This window comes from Elgaria multicarinata, chromosome 7 (assembly GCF_023053635.1).
Source record: "Elgaria multicarinata webbii isolate HBS135686 ecotype San Diego chromosome 7, rElgMul1.1.pri, whole genome shotgun sequence".
Taxonomy (NCBI): domain Eukaryota; kingdom Metazoa; phylum Chordata; class Lepidosauria; order Squamata; family Anguidae; genus Elgaria; species Elgaria multicarinata.
Genome location: NC_086177.1, coordinates 46,817,653 through 46,832,548, shown reverse-complemented (window position 1 = coordinate 46,832,548; position 14,896 = coordinate 46,817,653). Strand labels below are relative to the sequence as shown.

The following is a 14,896-nucleotide window of genomic DNA, read 5'->3' as shown; positions in this document are numbered from 1 at the left end:
GCTTTGGGTGCTCCAACAGACTTCCAGGGGAAACAAAATTATGGGCAAGGCACTAGAAACTGCTCTAAATGGGCAAGCAGAAGATGGAGCTTTTGCTATGAGAATTAGTGATAGAACAAATGAAAAACATGTCGGCTTGGATGCTTTCACTCCATAAATGCAAAAGTTTCCATTCATGGAAGGCTAATTCCACTAATGGAGCAAAGAGTTAAAATCTCAGTCATTCAGGGGCCTTAAAAAGAGAACCAAACACAGAAGGATTCCAGTGGAAAACCTGGAGCTAATGTAATGAAGTCAGAGATGGGCCATATTCTGTAACAGCTCAAGTTTCTCAATTGTGAACCTACATAACTAGGAGAGGCTAAGCATTATCACGCTTAGGCCTCAAGGCCTACCAAATCTCATTAAGTGCTATCTAGGCAGAAGCTTTAAAAAGGGTGTTTGACTGACAGTGGAGAGATCAATATTTTTGCATAGGTCACACATTCTTTTGGAATTTTATTTATTTATTACATTTTTATACCTCCCAATAGACGAAGCTCTCTGGGTGGTTCACAAAAATTAAAACCATTAAGAACATAATAAAACATCCAACAATCTAAAAACCCAAATACAAAATACAATATAAAAAGCACAACCAGGATAAAACCACACAGCAGAAATTGATATAGGATTAAAATACAGAATTAAAACAGCAAAGTTTAAATTTAGGTGTTAAAATACTGAGAAACTAAAAAGGTCTTCAGCTGGCGACGAAAAGAATACAGTGTAGGCGCCAGGTGGACATCTCTGGGGAGCTCGTTCCACAGCCAGGGTACCACAGCGGAGAAAGCCCTCCTCCTAGTAGCCACTTGCCTCACTTCCTTTGGCAGGGGCTCACGGAAAAGGGCCCCTGTGGATGATCTTAATGTCCGGGCAGGTACATATGGGAGGAGGCATTCCTTCAAATAACCTGGCCCCAAGCCGTTTAGGGCTTTGTATGTTAGTACCAGCACTTTGAATGAACATTATACAATGATATTTCAAATAAACTACAAGGATTAGAAACATCTTTCCAATTTAACAGTATACCACAGCAGCAGTGATGTATCTCTGTTACAGATACAAAGAAGAAAGACTTACCGTCTCACAATAGCAATAGGCAAACTAAAGGGGAGAACGCTATTAGAATCACAGAGAACAGTATCAGCCCTATAAAAAAAAAATATGCATGTAAAAGATGTATTCTATGGGTTAATCAGCAATATGTGCCTTAAATATCCTGACATTTAAGCCTATGAACTCACTACTCTCATATTTATACATGTTTAAGCCCCGTTCAGAAGATCCTTAAAACTACAGCATTAACCATGGTGATTAATAGGGATGTGCTCCGCTTCTCCTCGAACCGGAAAAGCAGGAGCGGAGCGGGGGGCTTCGCCTACCCTTAAGGCGGAGGCGAAGAGGATTGGGGGACTCGCGGAGCGTTGCGGAGCGGATCAAGGTGAAGGCGGATCCTTCGCCTCAATCCGGAGCTCCGCCAAAAAGGTAAGTGGGGTTTACTAGTTGCGGCTTAGTCTTCCTGTTGGGTCCTCGGGCTCAGTTGAAGCAGCCGCGGGACCGCAGACGGACGCAGGTAAGGGAGAGGAGGGAGGGGGGTTTACCTGGCCCTGCTGCCGCCGCGGCCTTTGCGGCGACGGCAGCAGAGCCAGGTAAGGGACCAAGGGGGAGGGGGGTCTTACCTGAGTCCGTCACGGTCCATCCCAGCTTCACTAGAGCCCGCGGCTCAACCAGGAAGTGTAGGCCGCAATCAGGGCCTACAGTTCCTGGTTGAGCCGCGGGCTCTAGTGAAGCTGGGATGAGCCGCGACGGACACAGGTAAGCGGGAGGAGGGAGGGGGGCCTTACCTGACACCACTCCCCGCCACTGCGGAGCTCCGATTCGGAGCTGGAGCTCCACAGTGGAGCGGAGTGGCCCCCAGGTGGATCGAGGCGGGGCGGAGCGGGCCTGATCTGCAATTTGCGGATCGGCCACAAAGAGGATCAGGGGGTCCGTGCACACCCCTAGTGATTAAGCCAGAAAGCCAGGCTATGTTCAGAAGACACCTTAAACCATGGCTTTAACCATAGTAAATAAGGCTTTCTGGCTTAACCACTGTGGTTAAAGCTGTGGTTTAAAGTGTCTTCTGAACACAGCTTTGCTTTCTGGCTTAACTACCATAGTTAAAGCCGTGGTTTAAGGTGTCTTCAGAATGGACCCAATGATATTCAAGGTTTTCTGCAAGAACTTTGAAGTCTCAGGTTTGTGCCAGCAATGGGGGAAAGGCAGAATGGAAGCAAGAAATACCTGAAGTGAGGTTACAATGGCCACAATTTACTGGTTAGAGAATCTGAGGATCAGGCCACCTATACATGGCTCAGGTGTGGAACAAATAAACGCAAGGCAGTGGTGGAATTAATATGAACAGAAAGAACCCCAAGAGGTGACCACCATTGTGGAATTAGTATGAACAAAAAGAAAGTCGCCTCTTGGGGTTCTTTTTGTTCAGGTGTAGAACAGACAGAAAAGGTCTGTTCCAAGGCCCCATGCCCTGGAACCGAACAACAAAGCCAATTGGCTCCTGAGACAGGGCCTAAACTACAGCACAGCTGGCTGGCACCCAGAATACCAAGCTGCCAGCTGTGTGCTAGAGGAGGGTCTCTTCCTATTCCCTCTCATCCCCTCCCTCTACACTTGTTGGCCAAAGAAGGGCCCCCTCTTAAATGTGGATCCAAGGCTTATAATATTTATGAAAATATTAAAGGCTTAACTACATTAATAATAAAACCACACAATTCACTTCTAAATAACTTCTTCTATGAGAAGAAAGCAGAGATACCAATTCTATTGAAAGGAAGAACATAAGAGTGCAAAACAAATATATTTCTCTGGAAAAATCTGAAGAGGTTTACTATTAAATATGTTCCTTTATTGAAAATCTTACCAGAAAAGGCTTTTGCAATATCACAACTAGTAATACACAACATATTATCTATGACAATACATTTGACCTACATGATCAAAGGTGGATATGTACTAAGCTACTATAAAGAATTTCTCTTAATGTATTAGCAGTTAATGCAGGATCAGAAACATCTGGCACTGCTTTCAATTTTGCAATTTATTACATTGACCCTTCTTAAGTAGCAATGTACGCTGTGGAGTTGCTTTGGATAATGCAAAATATTTCATGTAATGCAGGCAAAACACTTAGGAAGCCTTGGATTAAGGCTTTCTAATATCAGGTTTAACATTAAGTTTATTCCCAGACCATGAAGTCATTATCCGATTCATTTTTATATAGATAGATAGATTATATACCCATTTATACATATTTGTAGATACATCCATCCTGGATCCAGAGCCTCCTTGTTTCTTTCCTGCTGTGCCACTTTACACCTACTTCTAGATTATATATAAAATGTAGAGGTAGGTATAAAGTGGTACAATAGGAAAGCAACAAAGATGGTCTGGATCCATTATGGAGGCAGATAGTCTTAAGATAAAATATTTAAATAAAATAGAATAGCACAGCTATTGACTAGGTCAAAAGCCAAAACGTTTAGCTCAAAGTATATTGTTTTTTAAATACTCTGTTGTTAGTCTTTGTAACACACACACATGTATATTCTTAACCTTCACCCCAGCAACTCCCAAACACACTATATTGCTCTTTAAATAGTGCGGGGTGAAGGTCAAGAATAAGTTCATTGTCGATGCTCCAACTAATAAATTTAAGAGAAAAATGAGTGTGCACATACATGCACACATATAAATCTAAATCAAAACTTTATTTATAATTTACATTTACCTTAGCTAGCACCGGGAACAACAAACATTTTGTTTGGTAAGGAAATAAAGGTGCATAAAACCAAATCACTATAGATTAGCCTACCACATCTCTTTTCTTGCTGCTTCATCAAACAGTAGTAGAGAAAGCAGTGCTGCTACTTCGCTCACAACAGCATTATAGTCTTGGAACATCAAGGAAACTAAAAACAGAACAGAGAAATTTAAACTGATTTTTCCAAGTATAAACACTGGGTAATAAAAACCTATCAGACTGCTGACTACTAATTTCACAAGAACAAGTTTGGATTTGCTTTTAAAATGGGATGCCTCATCAAGATATACTAGAAATATTAATCCATCATACATATCTGCAAACTAAGTAATGTACAGATATTAAGAGTTTGGGAAATAAAATACATATAATATTTTCTCGCCTAGGGATGGTTATATTTTCAACTGTTTAATTTGAGGTTCATTTAAGTAAGTATTTTTTTCCATTTGTTAAAATGTGTCTGGTAAGAAATTGCAGACCATCTGGAATTTTGGCCAGTTGTTTAACCCCTAAGCAACCCAGAGTACCTGGGTTCAGACATCATGCTCACAACCTATGACCAAGACCACTCGAAGGTTGTTTACTGAAAGCAGAAGTGAGGAGCACACCAGAGGCAGTGCACTCACTCCCACTCATGGGTGTGACATGCAAACTAGGTCACTAACTCAGCACTACAAGAACTATTTTAAATACCTTTAATAAACTAATTCTAGGATGTATACCTGCTACCTCAACAGAATGCCTGCTCAGGATAACAAAACCTTACAGAAAATAAATATTTATTTAAGTGAATTGCTAAACTAACCAGAAATAAGCCAATGGGATTTTAGAGCTACTGGATTTAGCTGCCAAATTAAAATAGTCACTTCCATTGTAAACTGTCAAACTACGTATGACTCACCAGGGCAAGCACTCTTAACTATTCAATATGCAGAATATTTAAAACTTTTGGAACTCCAATTCAACGTGCTCCTTTATTTTCTTCTTGATAGTGGGAAATGGACAGATTCAAGGACTATTATTGTAAGAAAGGGCTGTAGCATAGAGATGGAGCACATGCTTTCACATGCAGGATGTTTCAAGGCCAAGCAAGGATATCTTCAGTTAAAAGGACTTCAGGAAGCAGGGCTGGAAAGCACCTCTGACTGCCACACTGGAAAGCTGGCAGTCAGAATACCGGGCTATATGGACCAATGGTATGATTCAGTAGAAAGCAGATTCTTTTGTGTGTGTGCGTGCACTTGCACATGTATGCAGCAAGATCTATAAATATAGATCTACATACATGTGGACACTGCTTTTTGGTGTATTGCAATATTTATAGAATAATTTATATTGGAAAAATCTTTACACTAAAAAAATATGGTTAGAAAAAGTGAATGCTTCCACAAAAATTCTATGAAGAGATTGTCCCAGCATTAATATTATCTGAGGAACAGCAGTGCACTTTAGCAAAATCATTAAAGTTATACCTTACTGCGGCTTTTGGATTTTTTTCTAATGGTCCAGTAAGGCTACCTACATTTTTACGATACTTTTATGAATTTACCTCTAAGCAACATAAGCAAGACAGAAGGCTGGTAGGCCAATGCAAGACGTTTCACTGGGTCTGCATATACAAGTTTCCGTAAGAGCATAAGACATGGCAACATCATACAGTCCATAATCTGTCAAAAGAGAAGTAGTGAATTATGTTCTGCTGTTTGTAACTAATCGTGTTCATGAGGACTAAAAACGTACATTCAAAGGGCAGTATCCAACTGGTTGCAACCACTTATGTAAATTACATAGTGCTAGTGTAAAGCACTGTAACATAACGCCAACAGCTTTGCACTAGAGTTTACATTAGTGCAATGTAATTTGGGTTAGTGGTTGTAACTCACTGGATACTGCCCATTACATTCTTCAAAATATACATGTTCCCAGACTTGAAGAGTGTACCGTGATTTAGCATAGGGGTGGGGAATCTGTAGTCCTCCAGATATTGTGGGTCTCCAATTCCCATCAGTCTCAGCCAGGATAAGCAGTCGTTAGAGATAATAGAAGTTGAAGCCCAATATCATCTGGTTCACCACAGGTTCTCTAACCATGGTTTACTGCTATGTACACAAGCAAAACAGAGTGTGAGAGAAGCCTTAGACTCCTACACTCCCCCTTTACATCTCCTCCTTCTCTACAGCCAGTAGGGGAAATAAACCAGAATTCAGTTTCATTTTAGCTGTTTCCTGACATGTTGTTACATGTAAACAGGGAAATATGGTTTAAAATAAACCTGGATTGTATAGTAACTGTCTATAGTTTATTTAAACTTAGTTCACATGTAACAACAAGCCAGGAATTAACTAAAGTGATCCATGGTTACTTATTATTACAAACTGAGTGATGTTAGATTTAAAGAATTAGAGGCTAAAGTTGACTTCCACTGACCTATGCGTTTAAGCACACTCTTGAGATAAGAGCCAAACAACTCTCACTTCTTTTAGCTAATCAAGCAAAAATATGGAAGTGTCCTATTGTAGAGTGGAGCTGCATATCGTAGAGTACAGTTGCATATTTGAAGTATCAAGTGTTTAATTTCTACCCAAAATAATATTACTTAACATACAATAATCTGGAGGGCGGTTGATGAGAAAAGCATCACATCGTACTGTTTATATGGATTACCTTGCCATCCCGGTCAACACATTCAGTAAAATAAGCAAGTATTCTGTCTATCACACCCATATTTTTGATGATGTCATGCATTTTAGAATCTAAAAGAGAAAATAAGAAATAAGCTCTGTGCATGTCTATATACATTTAGCAACAACGTAATGCCTACAATAGTTAAGATACAACTTTCATAAGTGTCTCTTTTCCTCGCAGTAATTTAGCAAGAATGAGATGCTATAAGAATCACTAGTGGAACTTCCAATAAAATGTTAGTGTGGAGTTCTCCTGGTCAGAATTGAAGATACTCTGTTTCATTCCCACCCTGTTTTGTTTTCTGTCACCCTATCCCAGTCAGTCAGCATTTTGTGCCCACTCAGCAAAGCCAATCCTCATTGAGCTGGGCTTTTTTTTTGGGGGGGGGGGTATCCCCATAGGAGTTTCTTCTAACCATTTTTTTAAAAAATCCAACTGACTGTTGGATTTAAAGAATTAGCGGCTAAAGTTCCATGGTCCCCTGGATTTCCATTGTCTCCTGCCAATAGTCAGCATTCTGTGGCCACTGAGCACACTCAGTCCTCATTGGCCTGTTTGGGAGGGAGGCTTTCCCCCTCTGACATAGCTTTTTTCTTCAAGCTTCTTTTTTGGGGTGGGGAGGGGGGAGTTCTGCCTACTTTGGTGTTTCCACAGGCATGCCAATGCCTCCCTCTTATTTCTTTATGGCACCCTTTTGAATATAATCCTGTCAGCACTTGTCAGCTGAGTTCATTATTCTATAAACAATCTGATTGCCACTAAAAGCAGCAGCCCTGCTTCTCCTCTTCCGTCTCCCCCTCCTCCCAATGCCTGGTAATTCTTGTATCCCAAAATGTATGACATGACATCACCATGCTCATTTCATTGGCTGCTAACTCACAGGGTTGGGGAAACACCAAGTGCAGCAAAGTGATTTTAGACGTTTCAGCTCAACCAGGACCAGCGGCCATTTGCCTCCTCTCCCATCAGATCTCATTACAACTGCTTAATAAATGAGTATAACAGTTTATGAAGAGATCATAGAATCATAGAATTGTAGAAATGGAAGGAGCCCGCAAGCCCATCAAGTCGAACCCCCTGGTCAATGCAGGAATCCACCTTAATGCATACCTGACAGATGGCTGCCCACCTGCCTCTTGAATGCCTCTAGGGTGTGAGAGGCCATGACCTCCCGAGGCAATTGGTTCCATTGTAGTACTGCTCTAACAGTCAGGAAGTTTTTCCTGATGTCCAGCCGGAATCTGGCTTCCTGTAACTTGCGCCCATTATTCCATGTCCTGCACTCTGGGAAGATCGAGAAGAGATCCTGGCCCTCATCTGTGTGACAACCTTTCATAGTCCCTTAATTTGATTCTTTTCCTGTTTTCCCCGTTCTTTCCTTTTTATATTGTTTCTATTAAATTGTAAGCCTGCAGGACAGTGGTTTATTAAATAAAAATATCATCATCATCAAGTAGTATAAATCAGTGAGATAGTTTTTTAATGATCCCCACAGGTGAATACTTACAAAAACTTTGTCAGAAAAATAATTCATGAAAGACTTTCAAAAATTATCCTGGTCACTGGCTTACCGCAAGAAAAATGAGTTGCATGGATCATTTATCTGGAAATATTATACCGGGATTACCCATAAGCAGGAAACAACTCTGTGACCTATTGGTATATAGATGCTTGAGAGAACTTTACCTTGCATAATCACAGCTAATTGTTCAGCTGCAGACTTCCTCAAAACTAGATCAATAGTGTCAGAGATAAATATATTGTACAGTTTAACAACTGTTTCAGCCTAAAAATGAAACAAATGCATAAAGTTATTTATCTGGAATAATATTTGCCTTCGTCGTCCCCCATAGGGAGAGTGAGGGCAGCTCAATCCCAGTCTTCAGTGAAATAAGGCAAACTGCAGGACACTGCCAGGGATTGTTCAATGAGATGTTGTTTCTTTTTTCTCACAGGTAAGTCACTAGAGAGAATTCTTTTGATCATGTTCACAATATCAAGTCACAGTCTTATAGTATCTTTAGATACAGACAGACAGCATCCCTTATAGGGCCTGAATAGTCACAAATGTATATATTGGAAGGATTTTTATATTCTCATGAGTGTCTTTCCAAGAGCTTCTTGCTCATGTTTCTCAGGGGTCGAAGGGGCTCCCAGGAGTTCCTCTCTTCTATAACCTCATCCACGTTTGCAGTAGACAACCTTCACTATAATGCCATTGGGAATTATTTTATTTATTTCATGTCTATACCACTCAACAGTCAAAGCTGTCTGGGCGGTTCACAGTAGTTATCCTTGTTCCTCTATGACAGTTCCAGTCACCCTACGTTTGTTAGACAAACAGCTATATCACTGCTTTTTGTTTTCTTTGACTACTCCTGGTTACCCTCTCCTCTCGTTCTTGCTGCCCTCTTCCAGTACCTCACGCTGCCACTAATCCCCTTTTGCCTACCTTGCCATTCTGTTGGAGCTCTTTCTGTCTGCTTTCTTCCTTCAACCTCCTCACCCATTCTGGCTCTGATCACTTCTCTACTCGTGCTCTCATTTCCTTCTTCTCCACCTCCACTCCCTACTCTCGCTGTCTTTCATCTTCCCATCTGCATGACAATCATGGCTCCAACCTCACAGACCATCCCAGCCTCCCTAGACAACTTCCAGGTCAGCTCACTGGCCTCTGGTATCCAGGTGCAACAACAGGTGCCAGAGCCAGAAGTCAGCCCTGCAGAGTTTGAGGGAGATATAATGGCAAATCCCAGTGGCCCCTCAAAGTCTCATACTATAGGTACATTAAAAATGCCATTACAAATGTCTTACTACAGCTCAGCATAAAGCAAGTCTTATGAATTTACTTACTTTGTGGAACATGATGGCTTGAAATAAAGCTTGTTTAGGCCAGTTGGGGCAACTATGAGGCAAGAAGGCTGCGTATGACCAGAAGAACTTCCATTCTTTTCTCAACACCAGCTCCATCCTCCAATTATGTTGGAACCACTTTTGGAGTTCTCTCATATTTAAAAAGCCCAATATGACTTGCTAGCTAAGTTTCAATACTCGCAATTGCAGCATTTGTTAGTATCTAGGTTTGGCCCGGCGACTTTTACAGCAACCGAGTCTCCATCGTTAATGGAAACCTATTGAGGCTGGTCAGGCAACGAGACCACGATCCATGTCTATAAAGGCATATTATTGGTGAATAAATAAGATATACAGGGCTTTAAGCAGGAATGGAAGAGGGAGTTGGACAGTCCCATATTGCCTGATCAGTGGATTGCTGCTTTGGCATCTATACCTGTCACACCTATCTTAGATTGAGCCTTATTCAGCAAAAACATTTTTGGGTCTACTGGATGTTGCAACATCTCTTTAATAAGGGTTTGTCTAAGTCAGCTAATTGCTGGCTGTGCAACACAGCTAATGTTCCTTTTAAACATATGTTTTGGCAAGAAGTTGCTTCTTTTTGGAGGAGGATATTATACAGATAAATTTTGTACTGGAACAGTCTTAATATTTGCTGATGTACAAACTCTTTTAAATTATTTATCTGCTTCATGGAAATTAATGGTCAGCATTAATTGATTTTCTGTGTCCTTTTGACAGCTAAAAGATTGATAATACAACATTGGAAGGAAAAATGCTCACCTCCTATAATGCAATTAATTGAACTAGTTGCATATAGATGCCACCTCTGAATGGATATTTATATCTATTCACTGCTATGGATATATACAAATTCTTGTATGTATGTAAAAAAAAAAAAAACTGGGGAGAGAAAAAAGCACCTTGTCATATAAGACCTTGATTGTTTTGGAGCACAATCATATGGGATCACTGCCTATTAGATGTTAGCCTCTGAGCTTGGGAGGCTTCTGAAAATCCTATGCCTCACTGGGTTGTTGTCAACAAGGTAGGAGAAAGACAGAGGCGATTTCCCTGTCAGGGGACAGGGGGATGTTATAGGATTGCCTATAGCTTATTTTACGTTACTGTACTTATTTTACCTAGCCTACTCTTAAACTTTAAACATCTTCTTACTTCAGTAGTGTTGAGATCTTTTTACAGTAAACTAAATTTGTTACACCGTTAAAGATTGAGTTGTTTATTGTTAGAAACTAACTTGTCTAAGGCAATTGATGCATGACCCTAAATGTGCAAAATCTGAATCCAGTATGCATGGCCAAGACTGACAATTCACTGCATCACATTAGACCTTGCACATAAGCCTTGACTTAATTAAGTTTCTCTCAAATACCTTGAATCATTTATTGTTGAGGAAAATCTTTAAAGAATTTTCCAATTCAAAACTGAGACAGAGTACTTTTCAACGGTGCCATCAGTGCTGCATCTCCTTGCATAGTTCAGTGCTATCAACCCTGTTAAATGATTCCTGTGTTCACCTTGAAAACGGACTCTTTTGCATCATCCAGTTTGAGCTCTATAGGCTTTTCCACAATAAGTAAGTTGGGAATGCTGGAAAAGGCACTACCATGCAGTAGTGTGCGCTTCAGGTTTGCCTCTTCTTCAACCGTAAGATGAAACATTAAATGTTTCAGTGCCATGGAACGAACTCTGAAGAAATAAAGCAATGGCTTAGATTTTTCTCCTCGGAAACCTTTCCTGCTTGGTAACGCAGTTTTAAATACACACATGCCTAAAATCCAAAATGCTTTACACCGAAAGCCCTATCCTTTCCCAAATAGCTGGAATGTTTTCAGTCTGCCTGCTCTACAAGTTCTTGTCTATTTTAGTTTCTCCAAAGTCTTATGTATGAAGTAATTCCCGTTAAAGATTGGGAGTACAGATCAGCGAGAGATGGCTTGTCCAAAATCACTCATCGATCCTATAAGGTGTTTGGCTGAAGGAAGACATTTTGAATGTATACATTTCATCTGAGAGCTGGCTCCCAAATGAGAATCCTTATAAGCCTTGTGAAAAATCTAAAAGACTGCATAGACCAGTTATCAATCAATGCTGATTTAAAAACAGTTACATTAAATAGTTTTATTCCCAATATTTTACACATTGATTTCATTATTGTCCCCACAGAATCTCCTAATTTCTATGCCTAGTCTTTCATACTGAAATACGGATTTGACCTCTTCTTTGCTGATCTTTCATCTCTACCAGCCAAATTCTTCTTGTACACAGCTAAACATGTGTCCACACACTTCCAAACTAGTCTCTTTCACATTTTCTGCAGCTCTCTAGGGATATGCCTAATTAATTAAACCTTCATCTTGAGGATGCTATTTCACACTGAAAAGCTTCACCTAGGAGGAGGGTTGTCACTTGTACTTTATATCCTGCTCAATGTTTTTGAAAATAAGCCATTTGAAAGTCCATGGAAAAATTGCTATAGGTATGCCCAGTGTTACAAAAAATAAGTTTATCTTCAGAACTCTGGTCAACAGGCAGACCATGATGACACAGATAAAATTAACCCTTCTCATACACAGAAATTATAGTAGGTTTACTCACAATGGTTTTTTCGAGAACAGAAGACGCAGGGCAGCCCTAAGTCTAGTAGTTCTTGGGAGAATCCCTTCTTTTTCAGCAGTTGTTTCACTCAGTGTGAGGATGCAGTTACCCAGAGGTTCTTCAGTATCCGCATAACCCTAAGTATATATTTAGAGTACATAGACTATTCAAAGGAGATAAATGTCATGCACTGAAATAGTCTTCATGGTAACAGTAAATTAAAGACTACCTCAGTTATTGGCAACTGGAATTTGGTAGGCCAAATCCAATTGATGGGTGACTACCAAAATGCACACATACGCTCACACTCATCACTATGAACTAGTGCTGCGTTGAATTTTCACTGCAGAAGCTAGTCTTTCAGGAAAGTGTTATTTCAAACTCTGCTACTTCTGTACATTTATTATGCCAGTTCACAGCCATTGTTGCCTGACTGCCGGTTGTTTCAGTGGGCTGTGTGGAAAGTGATGCAATGCCATTCCATCCGGAATCCTGCCTTGTCATGCTGTGTTGGCAATTTCAATGCCCACCAGCACTGTGCAGCAAAGCTTTAACCCCAATTCATGTTTCATGGACAAGTGTGGTCACATCAACGTATCTGCTGTGAAATAGTCCCTCTATGTTTCAGCTCAACACAACTATTCTTATGGTCATAAAATGGCTTCGAATCGCATGTAAGAGGGACTTGGGCAATGATTCTAAGACTCATTATCCTGACATTTCTTGCTAGTTCATAAAAAGAATATCTATGGTTTTTCCCCTGAGCCATGATCAGGAAGGATTTAGGATGATTAGAGAAATAAGATTCTGTTCAGAAAAATGCCAGGTAATCCAGTTGGAATTAATCTTTTCTATTTTAAGAAGCCTGATGCCACTTGGTTCTCCAGCATTCATCCAGAACATTCAAACAAGTATATTGATTAATCCTCTATTTCCTATTTGCCTGGTTGCCATGCTTATATATTTTCCCTTTTTGTCTAATGTCAGTGCTGCTCCTATCGGCAAAGCAATTAAGCTTAGCTCAAGATAAACTGTGTTTCAAGAAGCTGAGATTACCTGAAGAATTGGAACAACAGGATAAAGGGCCTCAATAAACTTGTTCCAGGTCACTGCTGCCATCATCAATCGGCTCTGAAGAAGATACATCAGTACAAACGTGGCAGCTGAGCATACCTGTTTTAACGAGAGAAGGTGAGAGAGTGCAATAAAGACTGATCAAATCAATTTGTTGGTGTCAGAAAGGGAAATTAGGCTGTGCTTTGGCACTTAATGCCAAATAGTTTTTGTGCTTTGCAAAAAAAAAGAAAAAAGAATGACTGTGGTGAAATACTTTTGTGATTCTACTGCCTGTTAGCATCAATCTTCAAGCAGAATGTAAGAATAAGCTGCAAAAATTGCCTGGAGTGAAGAAACAAGGAATGGCAAAAATAACTTCCTCACCTTAAAATATTGGATACGTTTACATCCTATGGCTTGCTTCCCACTCCATGGTTTCCAAATGATCTTTAAGTGATTACTTTATTAAGGTTTTAAATATATTATTATTATTTTTTTTTAACAAACTATATTTAATAATTGGAAAACAGGTTTTAAGTATTCCATGTTCTTGTAGATTCCTAGATTATGCAATTTGGTTAATTAATTTTGATCATCTATTAATTTTGATATTATAGGAAAACAAGATCAATGAATGGAAAATGGAAAATGGTCATTATTTCACTTATGCCTCCCCCTGTCCAAAGATTAGAAATTAGAAAAAGAGAATGAGGAAGATTTTACAAAGAGAGATTTTTTAATACAAGAGACAAGAGCAATTATTACTAAAGAATTTAGGGAAAGAGAGAAAAGAATATATAATCTCAGATTACAAACTGAATAATTGGATCTTCAATATAAACAAACATGTTCCTTGGAGTTATATAGAAAATTGGAAGCATCTAGGAAAGAGATCTCCTGAACTGCTATCAAATAGAGAATTCTCTGAAATTTTTGAGATGGGAGTATATTTGGGAAAAGGAGTAAGCCAGATAAATTGTAAGCTGCTTTAATCAAATAAGAAACAGTGACAGGCTATGCTAACTCAATTAAATGATGGTGATAGGATAGTTTCTGCCGCGAAAGATATGGGTAACATGTGTACATTATTACAAAGAATTAGACACATTAAATATTCCCTTTCATTTGACAATAAGATTATTCTTTTTAGAGAAAATAAAATAAATGTCCCTCCTTGACTTCTGAGTAAGTAGTTAATTTGAAAAAGAAGAACATAAGTTGTGAAGGGCTTAAAGCATAACAAGACACTAAGTCCTGTTGGTTTCACAGCTGAATGTTACCAGATATTTTGCTACCCAAGTCTTTCGCTACTCATTATTTATTAGATGAATGATAGTCAATGAAACTATGCAGAATAAGGTGTTTCCAAAGACATGAAAAGTGTTTTAAAGCATTGTTATCCCTAAGCAGGAGGGAAATCACAGGATACCAGAATGATATAGGCATATTGCCATATTAAATCAGGATTTTAAGATTTGGAGCAAAATACTTGTGAACAGGTTAAGTAACACCATGGGTCACTATATAAAGGAAGATCAGACAGAGTTTATTAAGTGGTAGACCACATCAACTAACATTCGTAAACTTTTGAATTTAATATTTAAAATTAAAAAGCAGGACAAACCCTTGGCATTCGTTTCTAGATGCCGAAAAAGTATTTGATAGGGTGGAGTGGAGTTATCTTTATCAAGTATTATCAAAATCTGAATTGGGTCAGGAATTTATTGGCCGGATAAGAATGATATATACTAATCCTACAGCTTTTGTTTGTGTCAAATCAGGAAGTTTTCAATTGAAAAGGGGCATCTGGCAGGGCAA

General features: G+C 39.4%; 1 protein-coding gene across 1 annotated transcript in view; it reads right to left on the bottom strand.

Moving 5' to 3' along the window:
- The window catches only part of RTTN (rotatin), a 100,672-nt gene that overhangs the window by 63,762 nt on the left and 22,014 nt on the right, over positions 1-14,896 (bottom strand). Inside the window, exons 16-23 of the mRNA XM_063130509.1 lie at positions 13,079-13,195; positions 12,023-12,159; positions 10,942-11,113; positions 8,234-8,333; positions 6,527-6,615; positions 5,412-5,529; positions 3,914-4,010; positions 1,123-1,191 (exon numbers count right to left, since the gene is read on the bottom strand). Coding sequence (XP_062986579.1) covers positions 1,123-1,191; positions 3,914-4,010; positions 5,412-5,529; positions 6,527-6,615; positions 8,234-8,333; positions 10,942-11,113; positions 12,023-12,159; positions 13,079-13,195 — 899 coding nt within the window. The remainder of the gene's footprint in view (positions 1-1,122; positions 1,192-3,913; positions 4,011-5,411; positions 5,530-6,526; positions 6,616-8,233; positions 8,334-10,941; positions 11,114-12,022; positions 12,160-13,078; positions 13,196-14,896) is intronic.